Consider the following 24,401-nt stretch of genomic DNA (forward strand, 5'->3'; position numbering starts at 1 on the left):
CACGCAAGAATTTTTTCCATCTTAAGTACAAAGGATATATTCCTTTAAAGGTATTTTGTGTCACTTAAGGGTATCAATCTTTTTATTTTCATAATTTAGTGTAATGTAAAGTCTCTTTATTGAAAGAGAATGCTTAATCTAGGGTTTATTTAAAAAAGTCTTTGTACTACCCAACAAAGTTACAAGATGCCCACTTATTCTTGCTTATTTTTGAGAATTTTAACTAAGTCACAAAAATATGTCCAAAACTTTAAGGGTGATACCTAAAAGAAATGCAATTATTCCTTGCTAACTTTCAGCATATGTAGTTTAAATAAAGTTATATTATGGCCCGGTTTCATGAAAGTTGCCTAACATAAAAGAAATTAAGGACTTAGTTGGGGGGACATAAAACAATACTCATCTTGTCATGTTTGAGCTATTTCAAATATGGCCAAAAATATGTGAGACATCCCTTCACACTATTAAAGACTTGCAACATGATAGGTTTCATATTACCGATCTCCCCTTATAATAATATACAACCCCTAATAGTCACATTGATAGCGTAATTCAAGTCATGACAAAGAAGTGTGAACTAAATTCTAGGTGCTAGATGTGCATCAAGAGAAAGGCAGATTCAGACACACTAACATAAAAGAAACAACTTAGAAAATTGATGATTATGATCTCTAGTATGATATATAGATAAGTAGTTAGTTAAATAACAGATGCATTATGCAATTAACCATAAGCATGGATTCTAAAATGGAGGCATTTCAGAAACCACACTATAAGACAGCCTCTTAGTAACCTAAGCATCTTCATAAAATAGACTTAAGCATGACCATGTATAATATTTGTAGTCGAGTCTGAGTAACATAGCATTAGAGAAGAATATCTCTCCGATGTTAGGTGAAGTTATGGAGGAGGGATTGAATCTTATTACCTTGTACCTGTACAAGTCTAATTCTAACAGTAGTATTCTTTCTTTTGTACAAAAAGCTGAACTTGTGAGCCTATACATGATTATTATTTATTACACTAGCTAGTACTTCTAATAAATTAGTTAATCACGAAAGAAAACTAATCACAGGTTATTAAGCTAGTACATTCACATTTGACTATTTAAGCTAATGCTTTCTTATATTATATAGCTACCTAAGTACTTTTATTTCTTAATCAAGTTCTATTCTAGTTGAGCAAATTGCAAACACAAATCACTCCAAATCTCAATAATAATCACAACTCACTACGACATACCCTCGAAAATCCTTAGTTGAACAAATTAAACATTACCTTAGCTTAGCTTCTAGGAAGACCTCTATATCCTAAGTCTTATTAAGAAATGAAATCGTACTAGTTAATTAAGCACGATTATTGTTCTCTTACATGTGTATGAAAAGAAGAGGTTCTTCGAAATGATGCTTGCTTTACCAATATGATCAGGTGGAAATGCATGCATGAAGGACAAATAAACAAAAGCCATTAATCTAAGCCTAAATCTAATTATACAATTATGTATGTACTAAATATTTTAAACTACAATTGCATTATTCTAATCCCGCCAACGAAACAGATAAGAAGGGGCAAAAAGTATGCTTAGGAGAAGATTAACAAAGCATAATCAATTCATTAGCAAATTAAAGATTGACATTGAGCTCATCACAAGAAAGAAAAGTACCCTTAATTAAATTAAACAACTTAAGACAAACACTGCAAAATCTATCAACAAAGCTAACAAGATCATATATTATAATCAAAGGACATATTAATTAAAACATAAACATACATAATATACAACAGATCCCCAACAAAAGAGAACTAACATTTTTATTAAATAGAATTGAAAATTAATAAAGTTTAAGACATTAGAGAGACAAGATCAAATAATTTGGCCATTGGAATTATTAACAAATTGGGTAATGTCTCTCATCTGTCCTTAAATTGTCTTATATGCTCCAGCTTAAAGACAACATTAACATAATATAATAAGATTAATTGTTATTAATTATTTGGCAAGAGGAGAAAAATCAATTTAACAAAAAAAAAAAACAAGATTGACTAATTTTAATTTTAATTACACTAATTTAATTAATTAATTAGGCCTTGGATGGGGGAAGAACTGCATACCAGGCAAGAAAGCATTGAAGCTAGGAGCAGAATATAGGGATGGAGGGTGGTATATATTAGCACCACCCGCCATGGAGGTGGCGGTACCCGTGATATTGAACGGGAGATGATCGCTTGTGGCGATCGATGAGGCCTCACCACCGCGTCTTGCGGTGGTGGGGCCTTGATCATAGAGTACCCCTTTGAAAACATGCCCTCCTATTGTAATTGAGGTTTGATAAGCATATTGATCCACCACATTATCCTCTGAGCTAACCCGAATGCATCGAAAAGTCGCCGAGGAATTCACTTCTGCCGGAAAATTCCCCCCTTCTAGCCCTGCAACAATTATCAACAAAATCAAAACACTTCCACAAATAAACCTAAACAATTTTTAAGTCATGAAGATAACAAAAAATGATTATTATTATTAGGGTTTTGTGGAAATAGTGAATGAATAAATAAAATTGGAATAAAAACAACTTATTAATTGATAAGGTTCCAAAAATTGTATAATAAGATGCACTTACTATATAAATGTAACATGAAGCTAGATCTAAATAATTTAGCGTTGTTAGGGAAAAAAAAAAAAAAAAAAATCAAGTGTCATAATTTTGTCAAAAAGAACAAAAGAAATTTCAAAGAAAGAAAGGGAAAGATAGAGAAAGGAGGTACAATAATTAGGGTTTACTCATGAATAGTACTTCTTGTAAAGAATCATAACATAGCTACAAAGCTACTAAAATAAAAATAAAAATAAAAAAAGCTAAAACTCAAGAAAAGGACTAATCTTGTTTCAAAAAAAAGAAAATGACTAATCTTGACCTAGCTATATCACATACCAAAAAAACAAAAAACACCCAAAAAACCAAAAAATAAAATAAATTTTCAAAAATGACAAAATAAAAAAAAAATGTGAAAAATAATTTATTACCAGCTGAAGTAGGGCTATGATGATGAATGTTTGAAAGAGAAAGAGGTAAAGGAAGGTATTGATTATAATGACCCATAGTATTCGACGAGGCGAGGCGGCCGTGTTGTTGATGATGATGATGTTGTTGCTGTTGTTGTTGTTGTTTTTGACGCCTTCGAGCAACCGGAACCCAAGTGCTTTTAACATGAGTTGCACATTGAAAACCTCTACTCTTACAACAAGTTCTGCACCTCATATGTTCACAATCTCTCTTTGCTTTGTTTCCACAATCTTGACAACTTGTATTAGTACTACTACTTCCTCCACTTGAGGATCTCATCATCCACAATTTATCACCTTTTCTTTAAATTTTGCTCTACTTTGCGGCTATTACTACTACTACTATTACTATTACTACTAGCATCGATCGAATGAACTAACCCACCATTCTAGCTATATATATATATGTCACGATTCTATTGGTGCATTTTTATATAATAATAATAATAATAATAATAACAACGGATACAGACACAGATACAGAGACAGGTAACGCGTGGTGGATCATTGGGGTGGTGGGATAATATAAGATCTAGGATTTACTATTGTAGATTATTTTGAAGATAAGGTTTGTGGGTAAATTTTTTTTTTTTCCTCTTTCAATTTAATTTTGGTTAAATTGTTGTTTAAAAAAAAATTGAATTGATCTAAATTTAGTACTGTGTAAGAATTGAAGTATGTTGATATAATTGTGGGATTTATTTAATGTGGGGAACATAGGAAATCTATGAAAATTTCAATCATAATCTAAAATAATAGTGACTGAAATAATAAAAATAATAGTATGCAATAATAATAATAATAAAAAGTGATGATCAATAATATTATTATCATGGTTAAGGTTTTAAGATAGAGGAGAGAGAAAATGAAAGAAGATAAACATAGTCACAGTCTCCAAAGAGAAGCAGAACAAATAGTACTTACTCTTTTAGAACAGTAGCATAAAAACTCAGGTTGCTAGCTTTTGGCTTAATTTGCTCTTTTTAATTTCAATTTTTTATTTTTTTAAAAAATTTTATGTAATAAGATGATTTTTGCTTTGTTTTGTTTTGTCCTGTTTTTCCGGAAAAAGTCTGTGTGTTTTTTTCCTTTTGCTTGACCCTACGTAGAGACGAGGGGGTGAACAAAATAAGCTAGTGAGTGTTTGAAATTGAAATTGTTCTTCCCCAACTCTATTATAAATAACCCTATTTAGTTTTTACCCTATGTGTTAGGATAGGGTGTGATAATGTAGCTTTTTGAATGTTTCAAATCGACAATTTTAACCATTTATTATTTATAAAAGTTGTAATTTTTACAGGTACACCGTACCTGTGAAGGTATGTTTGAGGGTTTACTTTAAAAAAGAATCTTGTGACATGGTAAAAAAAATTCCTATTGATGAGCGTTATGTCCGTCTATTCCTCCTTGATTTTAAAAAGGGAGGAGAATTGACATTAAACTTTGAATTCTCTTGCGTGCTTTTTTTTTTTTTTCAATTTGGCCTGGGTTTGTTTAGCTATTTAGGACTAGCCGACTAGGTAGGAATTTATTTTTCTTCGTGTCGTTTTCCTCTCCGCAGTCCTCGGATTCCTCACTGTATTCATATCTTTCGTTTAACCCTACTACTCCCATCTTACAAATCATACATAATACATAGTACTTTTTTGTTATCAGTCAAATTTTAGCGCATAAAATTAAATTTTGTTCTCTTTATAAGCAAAATGTACATAATGTGACGTATTTAAGTATTCTATTTGAGTTATGCTTGAAACTCTCTCAACTCCAATACCCTGACCACCATAAACTTTTAGTGTTATAGATTATCATCGATTTTTAAATGGGTAACTGTAAGCCCTAGTTTTCAGCTATATGTGAGTCTTCACATATTTCCAAACACAAAAGTTTGACACAAAGTATTAATTGAAATTAATTAATTAACTTCAATTTAAATACGACGTCACATGACATTCTATAGATTTCCTAATTTTAATCATAAGTTTAAACATATGTTACAAACGTTTCATTTACCAAACAAGCAGAGCCATAAAGATAAGAATTTCATTAATGTAACATTAATAATATAGAATAATATCTTCCAACAAATTACAAAACTTCCTAACCACAAGTGTTGGTTGGGTGATTCCCTAAGCAAGAACAGTAGAATTGAGTACAAATATGCTCATAGTTTAAGCTGAACAAAAGTAGATAAAAGAGGTACACCAGTTCTAATGGCAAGTCAAGTTCAACCCTTCTACTTTTAACAGATTTAAGTTTAACTGCTTCTCTTTTCCCCCTTAAAAAAGGCGGTCTCAAAGGCCCCATTAGCCAATAATATCGTGCCACCTTTACATGAAAAAAAAAATGGTAAAGACAACAAAGACGACAACAATTTCTAGAGTATAGAGTGGAATTTCCTCTAATTTAAGCTAGATTCAGGGTATACGTGCTGCAGAGGTGGATTTTTAAAAGAAAAAACATTCCTGACTAATTTCTAAACTTAATTTTATTTAATTCTTATGGAATCAACGTACTCTTAACGTTCCTTCATTTGTTATTTTACTTAAAAAATGTACAACTTTAGAAAACGTTATTATGTTCATTTGTTATTTTACTTAGAAATTTACAACTTGGGAAATGTTATTATGCTATATACCCCTATATTCATTCACTTAATAACATTGCATGTTATACAATGATGCAATGATACATGTAGATTATACATGGCTGGTGAAATAATAATCTTTAGCATGATCAGAAAAAGACAAATGTCATAAATCTTAGCTTCATCCTTGAGCTAAATTTTGTTGCGGCTATTCAAGTTGAAAGCTTCATATATATGAAATAGGGAGTACTTTATAGAATGAAGCATAAGTAGCTGTTTGGTTGACAAAATCATAGAAAGTTGTATTGTATAGCAAAGTTTGTTTCAATCTCACAAAACAAAGAAATTTGATCACCTAAAACCTCTTGTTTGTGGCCTTAAGTACGCATTTCCATGAGAATTTAATTATTCAATTAATCAACCAAACTAACTGGTACACTTCACTTGAACTAACTAATATGGAGTATTTTATTATTTGTTGAGCCAAACCAACATGTACTAAGAAAAACGAATAATTAATCGTGTTAACTTCCTAAGAAATGGTAATTGGATATTTTACATTGAAATTTACCGCATTACTCAATAATCATGAGCTTAAAAGAGGCGAGATTGATAGATTTACTACTTTGATCTCTTACTTAATTCAAATGCCTTTCTCTATTGGCAAGTAAACTTGGACATTATTTATTAATTTAAAAAAAAAAATCCTTAGTCAAATATTCCAAACCTTAAGAATGACAACCATTAACCATTAAAAAGTTGGCACTTGGCATAATATTGAAACCATGACAAAGTTAACTGCAATGCACAGCATGTGAAGAACGGAACCATATACTTTCTACTACTCACTTCTTGTAAACTGCGCACTTTCTTTAGCTTGTTCTTCGAAGCCTCCAAATCTTTATTTTTCTTAACATTGAAACAATAAATTAATAAAGTACTAAAGGTACATAATGATTAATTAAGAAAATTAAATTACACTGTAGATACAATCAACGTGTATTAGTGTAGTCGTTTATAATAATTAAACTTGATTTGTATAAAAAAATTAGGCCAAAGTTGTAAGGTACGAAGACAGAGAAATGTAAAAGAGTAGATTATGATTTCACGCGGATGTATTAGTATTAGTATTAGTAATAGTGTTAGACTAGTAGTGTTACTTTCATGCACTTTTAATGGGAAATAATACCTTGATTTCTTAATATTAACTTGTCTCTTATTTTGGAACCAGCAGCTTTTCTCCTACTGACTAGGGTAACATACGCCATACAATTTTGTCAATTATGTTTGCACCTTTATATACATTAAATCATCACTAAATATGATAAACGTAATTTAATTAACAGTTATAGAATGAATAAATGTCAGAAAGTTTAGAGTGGTTACCAAAAACAATCGAAGACATGACTACAATTATTGTTTGATTTATTATAACCTTCCAACATTGCTGAATAATCTTGTCCATTTAGACTTTTTTCTTTTTTATTATTCTTTATTTTTTACCGGACATTTTGTTGGAAATAAATAAAGGAAATTCTATGGGCGCCTGATCGGGCGCCCGACCGAGCGAGACCCGCCCGATCGGGCGCGAGAAGAGTTGTAAAATTCTAGAGTTCCGCCGCTCGATCGAGCGCCCGACCGGGCGCGAGAAGACATCTGGAAAAAGGGAGTGTCCGCCCGATCGGGCGCGTGTTTGTCTGTTGGACTCCAACGGCTCCCTTGATTTCCTTTTCTTGTTTGATTTCTTGTAACCCCCAATTTAAGAGGTTGATTATGGTGTTTTAATCACCATAATATTTTTGACTTCTTTTCTTTGTTCATAGAAGATTCCTCCATGATCTTTCATCTTCTTCTATCATTCATCTCTATAAACTGGAGGATGTTTTTTCTGATTTTCAGATACACAAGAAATACATATCAAACACAAGCTTGCTTAAACACATACTCTATATTGGGCATAAGTTACTTGGCTCCAACCTTCCACCCAAAAAGTGCCTTTGTGTGGAAGTGGTGTGTTAACCTTAGGGAATGTGCCGACGAATACAATAGTGCACCCCGGTTGCGCCGGAATTTCGTTTTCAAGTCAGAGATTTGCATCACGACACACCGTACTCTTCCATTGTCTCAAGATCATCTTTTCGATTTTCTTATTTTATAATATAGCCTTGAAAATACTTCTTATATTACAACACATTTAATTAGTTGACATTACATTATTAGTATATAATACTTTAAATTGATCTTAGTATATAAATGAACACAATTAACATAATTACTACAACGTAATCTATGATTAAAAAAAAATGGAGTTTCATTCTCACCAATTCTTCATGTGTACGTACGAATATATTATTTATTTTAGTGTTTAGAGTGCCACAAGGATAGAATCGATCATAGAGTCTTCATTAGATATTATGTAAGGTAATCACTCTTAGAAAAATAAAACTTGTATATAAACTCCTCCACATAATGCGTGTTGTTGCTTGCTATTATTTTGTACTATGTATTACCATTTTATTTTAAGAAAAAAAAAAAAAAAAAAAAAAAAAGTATATTGGACATATAGAAAACAACTTAAATTTGTCAAAAATAAAAAAATGTTGTTCAAGGTCTTAAGGAGCAAAAAAATTGGTAATATAAACTTAAGGACCAATAATTAATGAGATATTTGTAGGAATAATTAGTTGTATAAATGTCCTAAATAGCAGTATCTAGGTACATCGAGTACACGTTCACTTTCGGCGGACTGTCCCTGATTTCGTATATACGAAGATTCAACCATTTGTAATTCTACTACTCGTACTAACCGATCATTCGATATAATAACCTCAACGTGAAAATCATACTTGGGTTAAAAAAAGGGTGTCATGTATCATGTATGTGTTTGTTCATGTCACTTTTGTTTACAAGATTTTTATTTAAAAAAAAAAAAGGAATTTTGTCTTATTTACAGAATTACAGAGAGTATTAGTTATTAATTTATTATGATTAACGACAACTTCAATGGTGCATTTTTGTTGTAACATAGAATAGTTTAGTTTTACAATTAAACCGTGGAGTTGTAATGAGTTATCTAACCAATCAACATAAATTGTTCGACTCTATATATTTAAGGAAGAAAATAAAAAATGAAATTGGTGTAATAATGTTTAATTGATATGTGGGGTCGTATAAACAACATGCTTTACTAGATGTTAACACAAAATAGTTAACACAAAATAGTTGATTAAAGTCTTAAAGTGATACTTTACATCAATACGTTTCGCGGCTCTTTTTAAGCATAAAAAATTATGTTTCTTAACTCGCAAGTAAATGAAAATGATTAAAAAAAAAAAAAAAAACCCGATGTGGTGATTTGGTGAATATAATGTTGCTCAACGTTTAGATCAAATTAAATGTAGATGTTAACTCTCTTGATCGGTTACAGTCTAAAGAGTTGTACTACATACAGAGTTGATATTGAATCTCATCCAAGTAATTTCATATCCTAATAAAGGACATTTTAAGATTTATAAATGTGTACGATGTACTCCGTATATTTTACGAGTAAGTTTTTAACTACTAAAATGCACTATAACAAAGTCACTCAATCTCATCCAAGCATATATCAAGGTGGTTTTTTTTTTTTTTTTTTTTTTTCTTCTTTTATTTTTTTTAGTTGCACATAAATGCATAATCGCATTAGTTTGATTGTGTTCTTTTTTTCCCCATCAATTGTGTACTATAATTTACTTTTTTTAAAAAAATAAAAAAAATAAAAAAAAAAAAAAAAAAAAAATGGTATGAAGAATATAATCAGACCTACTTCGACCCTCACAAATTTTTGGTCCAGTATTTATAGGTCAGGTACTTGGGATTAGAGGGGAGGGTAAGAGAATTCATACCCCCAATTATCTCACTTGGTAGGATTCAAACCCCAAACCTTTGGAATTTAAGGTAAGAGTCTTAAGGTAATACTTTGTTTGTACTTAAATCTTATTGTATCCATTTTTTTTCCCTAAAACATTATACGCAGTACAATTTACGTAGAATGTAGATTATTGAATGTATATTTTCGTTTTTATCACCAGGTTATCACTTATATACTTATATTTAAATCAAGGAAATAAACTTAATATCTATCCATTATCAAATCCCCAATTGTCACCTCATAAAAACAATTACTCTGTACTAGATTCTGATTGTAGTAAATTTGTTGAGTTTTAACTTTTAAGCACTGACTAACTAACAATGAGGCTTGGTTCAACAAGATTTTAATGGACCTGGTCCGGCCCACTCTACATTCTTGACGTAAGAAGGAAACCTTACCAACAACCTTACTAACATTCTTAAGATTGTGCATTTGAATGGCCATTTAGCTCTTCACCTAGCTACCATGTAAAATTTTTACTAAATTTCATCTAAAATTACTTGGAGGGTAAAAAGCATTTGACTGTGCCATAATAAAAAATAATAGTTAGTATCGCAATTATTTTTATTTTAATTGGATCTTGCTAACAGTGTCTTAGGGTGTTAGATTATTACTTAAAATAGTTTTAAGTTAGGAATGTATAACAAAGTCACACATTAATTGGTGTAATTAATGTTAATTTTACTTTAACATTTCCACTTTTATTTTTCTTATCGGAAGCTTTACGAGTGCTTGTAGCCCTTACCCATTTCAAAAAATTACTTGGAAAAATAGCAACAAAAACACAATTACATTAATTAGCCAAGATTCAGTACAATTACTCCGTAGTAAAAAAAATAGGACTAATCTTGACCAGCAACAGTTGACTCTGTTCATGAAAAAAGTATGTTGAAAAGAAGTAGGCAACAATTGAATCTAACATTAAAATTCAAGTTACAAATAGCAAATGGGCTGATTGCAAAAGACAAATAACACATGGTAATGGGCCACTGAGACCAATGACATGGTACTATTAACTAGCATATTGCTAAAAATGTCTTATCATACAAAAAAAATCCACTAACAATTTATATCAAAATACAATTATTATCAATGTTGGCCATGAAATCATCTTTAAAAGGGTGTTTTTAAGAAGGTAACAGTGTAAAACATCATATCATATCTCCAAGTTAAATGTGGAGTCCAAAATAAGAGGTCATTTTCATCAAACTTTTTCTCTTCCAAAGGCCACACACCAAGGATTTGGTGGGATGAGATATGCCATACCACGAAATGTCAATGATTTTTCTTTGTCTAACCACTCGTTTTAGTCACTAATTATAAAGGGGTTTAAAGGGGGCAATATGGGGCATTTCAACTAGATGACTAGGCAAAGTCGTGAGGAGGAGACATGAGTGACGCTTTATGTTATAACGAATGCAAGAAATATATGCGACGACTCCATCCCTCCATTTTTTAGAGTCTTTTGTCGTTGATGAGCTCTTCATTTCATCATATAACGTCTTAGCCTTAGAAGAAAAAACATTATATCACTCAATTTCATGACGGAAAAGAATAAAGCTAACATAAATCACACTCTAAAACATTATTTGAACAATAATTAATCATATTTAATGGTTAATTATTGTTCACCTTGGCCATCAAACTTGCAACAAGGTATCCAGGTAGGTAGGTAATCATATATAATGGTTAGGTGTCCATCTATTATTCTATTGTACATCACTTAGAATGTGACTTACGTACATACATATATATTTGATGATAGCTCAACTAAATTAAAGTTTCCTATTGGCCAATAGTTGACGTAATTAGGTGAAAGGGAGGATTAATGAAGTATTAACCACGAGATAAGTAGAGATTTATGATATGCACGGTATTATACGTAACTCTTCCCATTAAGGGCTTGTTTTCTTCAATTTCAGTTCAGTTGTTAATTTCCTTCTCTCATAACCATTTCAGTTCAGTTCAGTAAATCAGATTAGGCCCTAAGTACTTGTATATAATGCTCCGTACTATTATCTTCAAATGGTTCTTCATAGAAGTGTAAAAGGTAATAATTTTATCATGTGTCTAACAATGTCATTAATGATTATTATTTCTAATTTTGTTATTCGTATTATATATATACATAGCTATAAGCTGTTACATAGAATTATAACAGGTCTTGCCGATGCTAATCTTTGATCACTAATATCTTTAATTATCAATAAATATAAATTCTAACAACTGAAAAATAATAATCCATTCATTAAGATGATTCCAACAAGTACCCACAAGACTATATTTTTTCTTATGTATAAATCACAAACATTAGTCTAAGTAGGACAAATGAATAGTGTAAAAAATATAAATGGAGCAAGTATTTAAATACGGAGGGAGTAATATTTTGAAGCATTTGTTAGCTTTATGTAAGAAGGGCAAGTATTTACTTAACTAACCTAGACTATCTTAGTTTGACCGTTTATGGTCTCGTATGAGCCATATTTCTGTACCTCTCGATCGTTTCAAAAATCGGTTGTTCATTTCTAGTTAAGCCAACTAAACATAATACAATTGGGATTAGAGATTTAATCGTATTACCGTACAACACCATTAGCTGTAATCCTGTTCTTCCTCCTTTAATTCCTTTTATACGGAGTAACTTAATTTGAATTGTAGAAACTTCAATCTTGTACACTATTCTAGCAATAATAACATGAGAAATTAATAACAATTGCGTATGAAGCAAAACGTGTTGTACACTTGTATATTCTGCAGAATTTAATGTAAGCAATGATCAACTCGTTCCTTTCACGAAACCACCCTACTTTGAGCAAATTGCCAAATTGCAAAACAATTTTGTCAAAAAAAAAAAAAAAAAAAAAAAAAAAAAAACGTTGCACATGTTTATCTTTTACATTACTACCTCCGTTAAATGTTATGTGCAACTTTTAACGGAGGTAGTATTTTCAATCAAATATTTGATCATCCATCATTCTATAAAATGTGTTTTAAAATATGTCAAATAATAACTAGTATAATCCAACATACATATATGTTTAGATGTATTGATTAAACAAAATCGAAATTCCCCTCTTCAAATGAATACTCTAAATAGGGAAAACATTAAAAGTGAAGGGAACACATCATAAAAGTATTGTTTTACATAATTGTATAGTATAATTCATATTTAGTTGAATTGTTAGGTCTATGGTTGTTAGTCAATAGTCTTTATCAAAGTTAATAATTATACATGTTTATTTGGTTGATATAAAGATAAATGTAACAACAAAAAATTTCATATTAAGAATATAAGACGTGGAATCATTTACTTGCAATTGTTGCAAACAAATGAAAATTTGCACAATCAAAAACTTCCTAAATCTCAAAATGACGGATTCTCAACACAACTTCAATTCTTGTAATTGCCTAAACAAGCACTAACTTCCTAATTCTCAAAATGACGGATTTCCAACATTACAACTTCAATTCTTGAAATCGCCTAAACAAGCACCAACTTCCTAAATCTCAAAATGACGGATTTCCAACATTACAAGTTCAATTCTTGTAATCGCTTAAGCAAGCACTATGAACTACTAAATGAGTAAAATGACAATCTAACCAACACTCTAGGAGTAATAGACTTTTAAAAATCTTTATCACACACATGTTCTTCACGAAACACCAACCACATTCAATAATTCCAAACAAGTTACCTCCAAATTATAATATTATGTCATCAATAAAAAAGCAAAATAAAGGAAAAGGCCAAGAGATGTCTACATCCATCATTTAGAAACTTATGAAAATGCCAACAAATTGTTACCAATAGTTGAGGAATCCATAAGTCGTAACCATCATAAACTAAAACCACAAATCCAATATCATCGATATGATCACATAAGCTACTGCATAACGTATGGAATTGAATCCCGCCTACATTACCAATTGTAAATAACGTATGGAATCAAATCCCGCCTACATTACCATCTTATCGTAATTGAATTCAGCCTACACCCGAAAAGAATTATATAACATAGGGCCACAATATCAATTGAACCATCTACCATATTAACATAACATCCAATCATCTTGGACAAAGATCAATTTATTTACAAGATACTTTGATTACTACATACGAAGTAGACAATTTACTTACAATTTCTTTCCCATGATCATAATCATCCAACTAAAAAGGAAAAGGAAAAGAAAATTACAGAAACATCAACTAAGATTAACACCTAAAATCAATGATAAAATGGTCCAAATTACCATGTTAATCAAGATTATCTTCAGTAAACTTTGAGCCCTAAACCATGCTTACCACGAACACAACCAGGTCGAGTAAAAACACGAGCAGATTTCTTGGATTTCGCCATTTTTCCAAACGAATTTTTCCCAGATTTTATCATCCTCTGTCTCACGAATCGATCTTTAACTTCCCATGGTACCAATTCATCATCCATGCCATACCCACCATCATCATCATCATGAACATCATCATCATCTTCATCATCTTGAACATCATCAGCAGCAGCATCATGAACATACCCATGAAAATTCAAGTTCGACCCATCAGAAAACTCAAAGAACACATCAGGTTTCTCATGATAATCATCACCAAACTTACTCAAATCAACATCATGATTTTGCCCCAAATCAGAAACCCTAGAACATTTCATACCATCATAATCGAGATTCTTGATGACATCATTTGTGGGTCCTTCATTTTCTTCATCATCTTCTTTCGCACCATCATCATCTACCTCAGATGAAGACGAAACAGAGAGAGAATCAATCGATTCAACAAGATCGTAAATGCTTTCATCATCATCAACATCAAATTCAGCCCCAATTTCAAAATCAAACCGATTGACAAATTCCCAGTTGCAGAGATCTTCTGGGGTTGCGATTGAAACAATTGATTGGTTCGCCATTGATGATTGTTGAAGTTTTTTGTGGGTAATTTTTGAAGTAGATGTGAGTTTCTCTCTCTAAAATTTGGTTGTTTGTTTATCTATCACAGAAATGGTGGTGTTGCTTGTGAAATGTGAAATGTACTTGGCTTTTTTGAATTTAAATAAAAAAGGAATAACCGAATCTTTTATGGTTTTAATATTTACGTGTTCCTTGGATTTTGATTGGTCCACGTAGGTAAAGTTGTGTTCATTTCTCACATTTTCCCATTTTTTTTTGGTTTTTTGACTATTGTACTAGCGTAGCCAATAGGAGTGTAATTCTGTAATGAAATATAATAATCTTTTTCATTTTATTTTTTTTTAAAAATGACGTGCAAACGTCTATGAGAAGTCTGAAGTTTGGTCAAAAAAAAAAAAGAAGTCTGAAGTTGTCAATTTCCTTTTTTTTTTTTCTTTCTAATTTTATTTTAATCTGTCCATTAGAACTAAGGCATGGGCCGAGTTGGTATGAAGGCCGGTCTGCCTGGCCAACAGTCCAAGTGTGGCACAAATATGGTATGGACGGAGACAAATCCCTCACAAGCCCGATGCTAAAGAATTTGCATGCCGATAGGCCGATAGGGTATGGATCACGCATGGACATTATTTTCAAAATTTGTTACAAACACAACAAGCTAGTTCATGTGTAGGCGTATTATCTATAGTCTACCAAAAATAACGTTGTATTATGTGGGTTTGATATTTTGATGGACTAAAATAACATGACATGTGAGTCAGGTTGTGCACAAGCTTTGTTAAGAGTTAAGATAGACATGACATAATTTTCTCTTAAGTCATTCTAAGCACAACCTAAAAGTGCAAGATACGGTGCATGGTATGCGAACTTATATGACATGCTTTAGCTCCAGCTTGCCAAAAATACTCCATATTCACTATCTCTTCCATAATAATGTTATTTTTTCTGTAAAATAATTGCTGAAGAAAGGATAGTGAGTGTGAGAATTCCATAGGAAACCCTCTTCACGAGTGAAAATCCTAATGTAACGCAGACATTAGAGTAGGTTTATAGTTTTTTATGTGTATTGAAAAAGTCACACATACAATAATGTAGACAAGATTCGATCTCATGTTTTGGGTATCACCTCAATAATTTAGTGTTGCCTCAATTAGAAAATACAAAGTATAAATTGTCAATTTACTTGCTAATTATACATAGATATTTTTTTTACTTGTTTTTTAAAAAATATTTTTGAATTCCACAAAAAAAAAAAAAAAAAAAAAAAAAATGTTTTTTTTGGATTTTTTCACACTTTTACCAAACCTAAATATCATAACAGGGGAAAAAAAAAAGGGACTTTATGTAGAATGCCAAGTTGCCAACAAACCAAAACCCTTGTTACCCCAGAAATGCTCTTCAATGGAGGAAGAAGCTAACTCCTAAGAGAGAAATTTAGGGTTTAATCGATCACTATGTTTGTCACCAGAAATCTTCAAAGACAATCTCTCAAAACCCTAACTTCTCTTCTCGACAACAACCCCTTTTTTCTAAGAAATTCAATTTTTTCTTCAAATGCTGGAATTCAGCAAAATAGTTCATCAATCTTCAATACATCTTCTTCAAATTCATCAAATTTGTATTTGGGTTTCAATGGTTTTCGACGATGGATGTCGACGGCGAAAGGGCGGAGTATGAGGAGCAAAGTAGAGCGAAGAATGCAGAGAGAAGCTGGTAAAACTCAAAGGCAGATTCGTCAAGCTAAGAAGATTAAGCTTAAGCTTATGACTGAGGAAGAACGCCTCATTTATAATCTTCGAAGGGTATTTTTCTTTTCCCTAATTTTTTGATTTTATGAGAAATTATTATTGTACTTTTATTCTGATGTAGTCTTGAAGCTCTCAAGTCTTAACTCCTCGTAATTAAGGATATGACATGATTCGGCTCGATGACCATTTGTATTAGTTGAAATAGTAGTGATATGATTAGGAAATGTGGCATCTTGAAATAGTATATGTTACTATTATTTACCGGAGTTGCATACTTGGCTTTGTGTAACATAAGTTGTAGTGATTGTCATTGCCATTTTTACATTGTTGATTATGTCAATGCTTTGAATTTGGGGGCTAGTTATGGTGGAATTTGGCAATTTGCTATTATGTTGTATGGATTTGGGAATGTGGGGTTAATTAGGATTGCTGGGGGAGGGGGGTGGGAGGTTTTTTTTTGCGATACATTTGTCGTACGCAGTTTAGCAGATAGTAGGGTAATTGGAGAGTGAAATGAGGTTATTCATCTGTCTAATTGTGGAAATTTAATGGTATAATTGTAAGTTGTAACCATGATGAAGTATTGGAGTAACAGACTGTAGAAATGTAAAAAGTTGGAAATGTAACCATGAGTTTATCGGTCCCTTGGAAATTTGCTGAAAGATGAGTTCCTTTCTTGTCATAAGCCCATGGAAATCCTTCAGCTGATATTAAAAATTGATGGGATTAAATTGGTTTGTCCTATTTTCACTTGAACTTAAATACCGAATTTCACTTAGGTGAGGTAGTTGAAGCTTGAACAAAAAGTCAAAGGTTGTGATGATATTAAACATTTAGGCTATAATGCTAAATGCTTTACCATACTCTCCCAAACTGTTGGGTATCACCATATGGTCTGGTGAATCCTTGTTTGGAGCTCTCCTATTTTCATCTGTCAGAAATTCACTTAAAATGTATGATGCAGACGTGTAGTGTGTGCTATGTTACTAGATTGTTTTCTGAACTAGCTGGTTAAATAGAATATTTGCTTGCATCTCCTGAAATCTAGTGATTTCTGACTACTGGTTTTGGTTATGATGACCTGTTGTTTCTCTGGATCATGTTTGTTGCAAAGTTACAACTATTGTCATTGCGGCTAACACTTGCTTTGTTCTTTTTACCTTAAAGGCAATGAAAGGATTATGCTCAGATTAAGTTTATACTATAATTACAAATAAGTGCTTCTCCAAGTTCAATTTTATAATCTCAGATATATAAGGTGTAATGAGTTCAAATAAGCTCCATTATGTTTAGATTTAGCATATTCAGGTGAAAAGATCAAAGCCTTGTGCAGTTCATAAATCACTGGTGTTTTCTGAAATTCCTTTATAACCACCACCAGGAAGAAAAAAAAAAAAAAAAAGCTCCTTCTACAATGGGGCACTGCTCTACGCAGTTCAATCAAATTATGACCTTGTATCAGTTTTGCACAAAATATTAAATATCATCATATGATTGTTTTGCACTGAATACTTAATATCATCATTGATCTTTAAATGATGCTGCAGGCTAAGAAGAAAGTTGCATTGCTTCTGCAAAAGCTCAAGAAGTATGAGCTGCCTGAGTTGCCTCCACCAAGGCATGACCCAGAGCTGCTGACAGCTGAGCAGCTCCAGGCTTTCAAGAAGATTGGCTTTAGAAATAAAAACTATTGCGAGGTTGGTGTTCGGGGAGTCTTTGGTGGAGTTGTCCAGAATATGCATCTTCACTGGAAGTTCCACGAGACTGTGCAAGTTTGTTGTGATAACTTCCCTAAAGAAAGGATTAAGGAGATGGCAACAATTCTTGCAAGGCTAAGTGGTGGTATTGTGGTTAATGTACACAATGTAAAAACTATTATTATGTTTCGTGGTAGGAACTACAGGCAACCAAAAAATTTGATACCTGTCAATACCCTTACGAAGAGGAAGGTATGTGAATCTAGTTTTGTTGTTGTTTTCCAGATCTGCATGGTTAGAGTTGCCTATGGCTGGTCATTTTAGAAATTTTGTGTCTTGATTGATACGTATGTTACTGGCTAGTGCCTAGTGGCATCTACCTCCTTCCCCTGAGCTACCTTGAGTTGATGATGAGAGTCTCAAGTAGGATGGTCTTTATATGCGTGGCCTTGAAAATTGAAGCCACATTCACCCCTTTTGTGGAACTTCTATCCTGAATTTTTTTTCATGTGCTCATTATGTCCAATGAGGGCTGTCATTTCTTGCATATTGGGTTTGTGTGTGTGTGTGGGGGGGGGGGGGGGGGGGGGGGGAAGATGGGGCATAGCTGCAATTCCATTGATGGAGTTCCTTTTTGTAAATTTTAGTGCAATGATATAATTTCCATTGTTTTAGTCCATCTTCAGGTGGTCTAATTCAATTTTCTAAAGCCTGGTCTGGTTTACACTAATATATTGTAAAAATTATAGTCAAGCGGGGTCTTTTTAGATGTCTTAATGTGTATATTCCAAATATCTAATTTTTCATAATATTCAATAATATGGTTAAGAATTTGGCAGTAATCTAATTATAAAAATGATGATCCACTCTGTGTCCCGTATGATTTTAAAAAATAAGATATATGTTCCCAAAATAAGTTGAAGTGAACACTGCCTAGTTGCCTGTTTTTGCATTTGTCTTCTACTGGAATTTCATGCTAATGATCTACATTTTGGTTGGCAATTGCAGGCTCTCTTCAAGGCAAGATTTGAGCAAGCACTTGAATCTCAGAAACTCAATATAAAGAAGATTGAGCAGCAGCTTCGCAAAAAGGGAATAAGCCCGGATGATCCTGTTGCCATGGCAAGTATTCAGAGGGTAGCATCAACATTCTTTAACGCAATTGACAAGAAGGAAGGGAGCCCCTATGTCTTCCGTGAGGCTGAAGAATCTGTGAAGCAGCCTCTGAAAAGATCAGAACACTCTGATCCTGCTGAGGATAGTGATCAAGAAGAGCTTGACAAATTTATAGCGGAGATAGAGGATGCTGTTGACAAGGAATGGGCTGAGGAGGAGGCTGCAGAACAGGAAGAGTACGGAAAGATAAGGTACCGGAACAAGGAAGAGTATGGTGGAAGATTCAACAAACCAGAGCGCTTTGTAGATAATTTCTCCGATGATGGAAATAGAGGTCGAGGTAGAGGTATGATGGATACGCATCGAAGGCAAAGAATAGAAGACAGTGAAGATGAAGATTCTGCACCTATTGAAGAAGATAGCGCAAGCGAAGATGAAAGGCAGGCTTATGATTCTGATGATGATAAACTTAAATGCCGACCATCCAGAGTTGAAAGATGGAATCCAGAAAGGTCAAGAGGATCACATGGAAACCAAGGCTTCAAGCAGACCAATAATAGAATTACAGGAAAGATGTCTGAAGAGGAATCTGAGCCAGAAAGTATGTTTGAGGACCTAGATGATGTAATGCGTGAATCTGATAGTGAAGGGGGACATACACCAAGACTACCAAAGACCCCAAGAAATGAATACCATAGTGGCCATAGCTCAGATAGGAGAGAGAGGAGTAGTAGGGTAGATGGTGCAGGTTATCCTGCAATTGATAGTGATGACTCTGATGAAGGTGACAGAAATCCCAGGTTTAGAGATAGAACCAGAAATCAGGACAAAAGAGGCAGGGCTGATACTGTGGGAAGAAAATGGGGGAGTGATGGTTCTGATATTGATGAAGATTTTATTGAATCTGAAATTGCCATGTATGGATCAGGTGATAATGATGATGATGATGCTCTCGAATCCAGCGCTCTGAGAGGAGCCGATGAGGACTACAACAGCTTGGGTGGGCTGCCACATCATCATGCCAAGGTGGAGGATAACAAAACCCCTAGGAGAAATCAAGTGTCTCGAAAACAGAATGATGATGAACTTTGGGATAGTGATTGAGCCCGGTAAATGTGAGTCCATCAGTGATAGCATCAACTATTGCAGTCCTGGAGTAAAACTGCATTTCAATTCGAGAAAGGATACAACTTTCAGGATGACTCGACTGTCTCGTGCACTGAAGATGGAAGTACTGCATGTGAAATATCACATTGCCTGTATAGGGCTCTGACATAATCATGAAGTACAATATACAGCACCTCTTCCAGAATCCATACATAATACGGGCTACTGTACGTGGGTAAGTACAATTTATAACTATGATATTCATACGAGCTCATGACATTTCATTGTGTATTCTGCTCATGTTAGGGGTGTTAGTGGTTAGGTATCTTTTTGAAGGTAAACTCATGTATGAGTGAAGTGTAAGTGTGTAGAAATTCACAATGTAGCTTGCCTTTTGTGTTGGTTTGAAGGAATTTTCCATGTAGCTTAATTTAAAGAAATAATGATGTTGCTTTTGCCACAAATTGTATTTGTACATTATCCTGGATGCTGTTACTGAAGTTGAAAACTTGTTGGGTTTCGATAACATTTGTTAATTCAATAACATTTGTTAAGCTCTCTTTTTTGTTTTTCCTCATTTGTTTCTACTATATGAATGTGATATCTATTTCGTATTTTCATTGTTGCGACACAGCTGAATACAAGTAGTTTTTTAATGTGATTTGGCTGTATGAAATAGGAACAATATCATCTTCTGTTATCGATTGGTCCAGTTATTATGTGTACATGTATATGGAGGCTTTGATTCGAAGGATATGAAATGTAGTTCCTAGTAAAGTAGATCGACACTGTTGGTTTTATTGACATGAAAGTGGAATACAATACACTACTCCCTCCGTCCACATTTACTCACATTAATAGTGTAATAAACACAAGTAACCAACTAATTCGAACAGAGGGCAATCTCAGAGGAAGGTAGCTTAACCAACGTGAGGAATTACCACAACATTTCCTGCATTATCAGTCCAGATCCAAACTCGACTGCAAACATAGTCATGAGTTACAATAGCCGTTTGCTTCTTGATGATCGCCGTTACAAAAGGATTCTGTGTCTCAATTATCCTTTTCGCGACTTGAGCATTTTTCCCTAGTAATTCTGGCCAGGCATTCTTTCCTGCATCATTATAAGAACCTTCATTAAATCATTAGATTTAGTTTAACCCCGTAAAAATCAAAATCAAAATCAAAATTGTAGACCCAAAAAATATAAGTAATAATCACCTCTACAATAAATTTCCATCTCAACTTTTTTAAAAAACAAGGCCGCTGTTGCTTAAACTCTGAAAGTTTATTTTATAAATTTTAGAGCTAATTATGTGTATGTTGTAAAAAAAAAATGGTACAAAAATGCTGATTTTATAGAGGAATATTGTTGTTTATTAATAGTAACACTTGTTTAGTGAGTGGAAAAGTGTCTAGACTTCCAGAATTCAGTTTGTTCATGACATACAGCGTTATCGGGCATTTACTAAACTTTGGACACACTTACGAAGTATTTTTTTTTTGAAGAAACCATATTTGATACTTATGTATAAACTTATCTAAATTATTTTTATTTAAATTTGGATTAATATGGTTTTTTTATTTGACTAAACTTTGACTATATTGAAAAAAAAAATTATCAAATGAAATATCGTGAAATTTGTATTACACGAAGTATATATACTTACTGATAAGAAAATATAATAGAGGGGTATGGTATACTTCCTCCGTTTTTCTTTTATTGCACCATATGGACTTTTACACTATTCACTTAATCTCCTTTGACCATCTTTTACAAAGTATGATTTATCCATTAGGAAAAACATAGTCACGTGAGATCTAGTTACATTCGTCTCGACATCTACTTTTCAAATATCAATTTTTAATAATTTTTACAAAAGTATAATTAAAGATATTAATAGCCAAAGTAATGCATTGGCAAGCGTGAAACCCCTTATAGTGCAATAAAAAAAAACGGAGGACGTATTAGATATTCCGATCTAGTTATTGGTAAATTAAGCAAACCATGGCCTAATTTAAACTCCTAATAAAGTTAAAATTTAAGATGTAATCTTTTGTTCAATGGAATCATTAACATATAGTTTTGTACTATTATAGGAAAATAAGAAATCCTGGACTCGTGTTTCATGTATGGATTATTTTATTATCACTTGTTAAACGTAAAAGAAGATCCCAAAAATAATGATGATGGTTATGAATTGTGTGATATCTAGTCATTTGATCATGGATATTTTTACCAAATATTTTTTGGCGTTCATCTAAAATTATAGACTACGTACACAAAATGTTGGCGTATAACTTGATTATTGTTTACACGTTGATAGCCATATACTCACATTAGTGTACCACAAGTTATTAGGTTACCCTTATGGTAGCACCACATCAACGAACGCACGTGTTACTTGTGTATTAAAAAATTATAACGAAAACGAGCAATCAAATACTCATTATACAATAATAATATTGCTACTATAGTTTTATTTATTGATGAAGGTAGCATTACATAATATTTCAATCAAGGAGATAATGAACTTAATCAGCCAACTTTAGGTACAAGGACAATAATTCCAGCATCATTCACCCAAATAATAACCCTATCACAACGATGATCATGGATATAAAGATTTTTAACATTAATAATGACTCCCGTCACAAGTATGTTCTCACGCTCTACCACTTTTTTACCTTCTTCACCACTTTTTCCTAGCAATTTAGGCCAGAAGAGTGGATCACCTGCATCAATATATAAATATAAACATATCGTTAGTTAGTCGTTTTAAATTAACTAGTACGTGTACGTCCCTCCCCCCGCTTCTTTTTGTTCTTCGTATTTAGAATTATTTTGCCAAAACAAAAAGAAGCAGAGGGAGTAATTCGGCACAAATGAAAAATGAAACTAACATAAAAAGATCACATAAGAATTGAAGAGAAATAAGTAATGAGGTAATTACCCTCACACTTATCTTGTGCCATTTTTTTTTTTTTTTTTTGAGAAAATTAAAGTTGAAAATGTAAATTTGTGTTTTTTGTTCATAGAAGATTAAAAGAGGGGGTATTTATAGAAGCATTTTGATGAGGTTATGCCTAAGATAATATTAAAAAAAAAAAAAGATTTATTGCTTAATTATTACTAATTTTGTAGGAGATAAGCTCATAAATATGAACTTTTAATTACAAAGGATTTATTCCTTAATATTTTTTGTAAATGCGGTTGATTTGATGCGGAGTATATATTTTTGTATTGCTCTTGTTTAAATTCCCCTAATCTCTTACTTTGGGGCTTTGGATACATTGCTCATACAAGTAATTGTATTATCTCTTCTATGAGCACATCTTTTATAATGTATATAAAAGAGATTAAGATACCTTGTATATAAAATTAAATACTCATATGAGCAATGTATCTTAATCTTAATATAGGGTACCTAAATAGAATTATACATTATTCATACAATTAAATACTCATATGAGCAATGTATCTTAATCTTAATGTAGGATACCTAAATAGAATTATACATTGTTCATACAATTAGTTGTATTATCTTTATATACAAGGTATCTTAATCTCTTTTATTTAAGTGCCCTACATTATTTTTTATTTTTATTTTTTTTAATGGAATAGGGAGGGGTGATTTCATTAAATAATAATAGTCATTCAGCACTTACAATCATCCCTTAAGAGATCTAAATTCTCAATACAGGAATTAAATACCCCTAAACTAATGGCATCACTTCTGAACTGCTCATGGATAATTTTAGATGTCTTTGCATCGTTCTTGACGGAGCTCCATTGATGTATAGTCGCAAAAGAGATATAACTTGATTGATCATCAAGATCTGCAAATTTATTAGACGAATCTTCTAAATCTGCACCCATATACCAACAGACGCGCAATTCCACAAATTTACAAGATTAATCTTCTAAATTTATATGCCAGCACGCACTAAAACCAAACAAACAAACAATAATAAACCCTACATGGAGGGACTGACAAAACCCTACATGGAGGGTCTGACTATAATCATCATACTGATGGTGATCTTTATTGGCCAAAAACATTAAATTAAAGAAGAATTTGGGGCTTACCATCGATAAAAATCGATGGCAGCCCCTAATTTTAATATGGTGGCTAGGTTTGAAGAGAGAGAACAGAGAAAATTTCAGGGTTTTTGAAGAGAGGGTAGGTGCCCTACATAATTAGTATAGTTATAGTGCGTAATGATAATAATATTAAAATATATTCAGTAACATTTGCTC

General features: G+C 32.5%; 2 protein-coding genes across 2 annotated transcripts; one reads left to right on the forward strand and one right to left on the reverse strand.

Annotated features, from left to right (window-relative positions):
• Window positions 1–1,883: 1,883 nt before the first annotated feature.
• LOC145560258 (protein SHI RELATED SEQUENCE 1-like) lies at window positions 1,884–3,347 on the reverse strand. The gene is made up of 2 exons (XM_081621515.1): window positions 3,026–3,347; window positions 1,884–2,430 (listed from the first exon to the last, which is right to left on the reverse strand). The coding sequence occupies exons 1-2, from the start codon at window positions 3,345–3,347 to the stop codon at window positions 2,078–2,080; spliced, it is 675 nt and encodes a 224-aa protein (XP_081477641.1). The 3' UTR covers window positions 1,884–2,077.
• Window positions 3,348–15,836: 12,489 nt separating this feature from the next.
• On the forward strand, window positions 15,837–20,709 carry LOC145560259 (uncharacterized). The gene is made up of 3 exons (XM_081621516.1): window positions 15,837–16,274; window positions 17,768–18,169; window positions 18,926–20,709. The coding sequence occupies exons 1-3, from the start codon at window positions 15,927–15,929 to the stop codon at window positions 20,135–20,137; spliced, it is 1,962 nt and encodes a 653-aa protein (XP_081477642.1). The 5' UTR covers window positions 15,837–15,926; the 3' UTR covers window positions 20,138–20,709.
• Window positions 20,710–24,401: the final 3,692 nt, after the last annotated feature.

The sequence above is a fragment of the Chenopodium album genome, chromosome 9, assembly GCF_948465745.1.
Source record: "Chenopodium album chromosome 9, dcCheAlbu1.1, whole genome shotgun sequence".
In the NCBI taxonomy this organism is placed as follows: Eukaryota; Viridiplantae; Streptophyta; class Magnoliopsida; order Caryophyllales; family Amaranthaceae; genus Chenopodium; species Chenopodium album.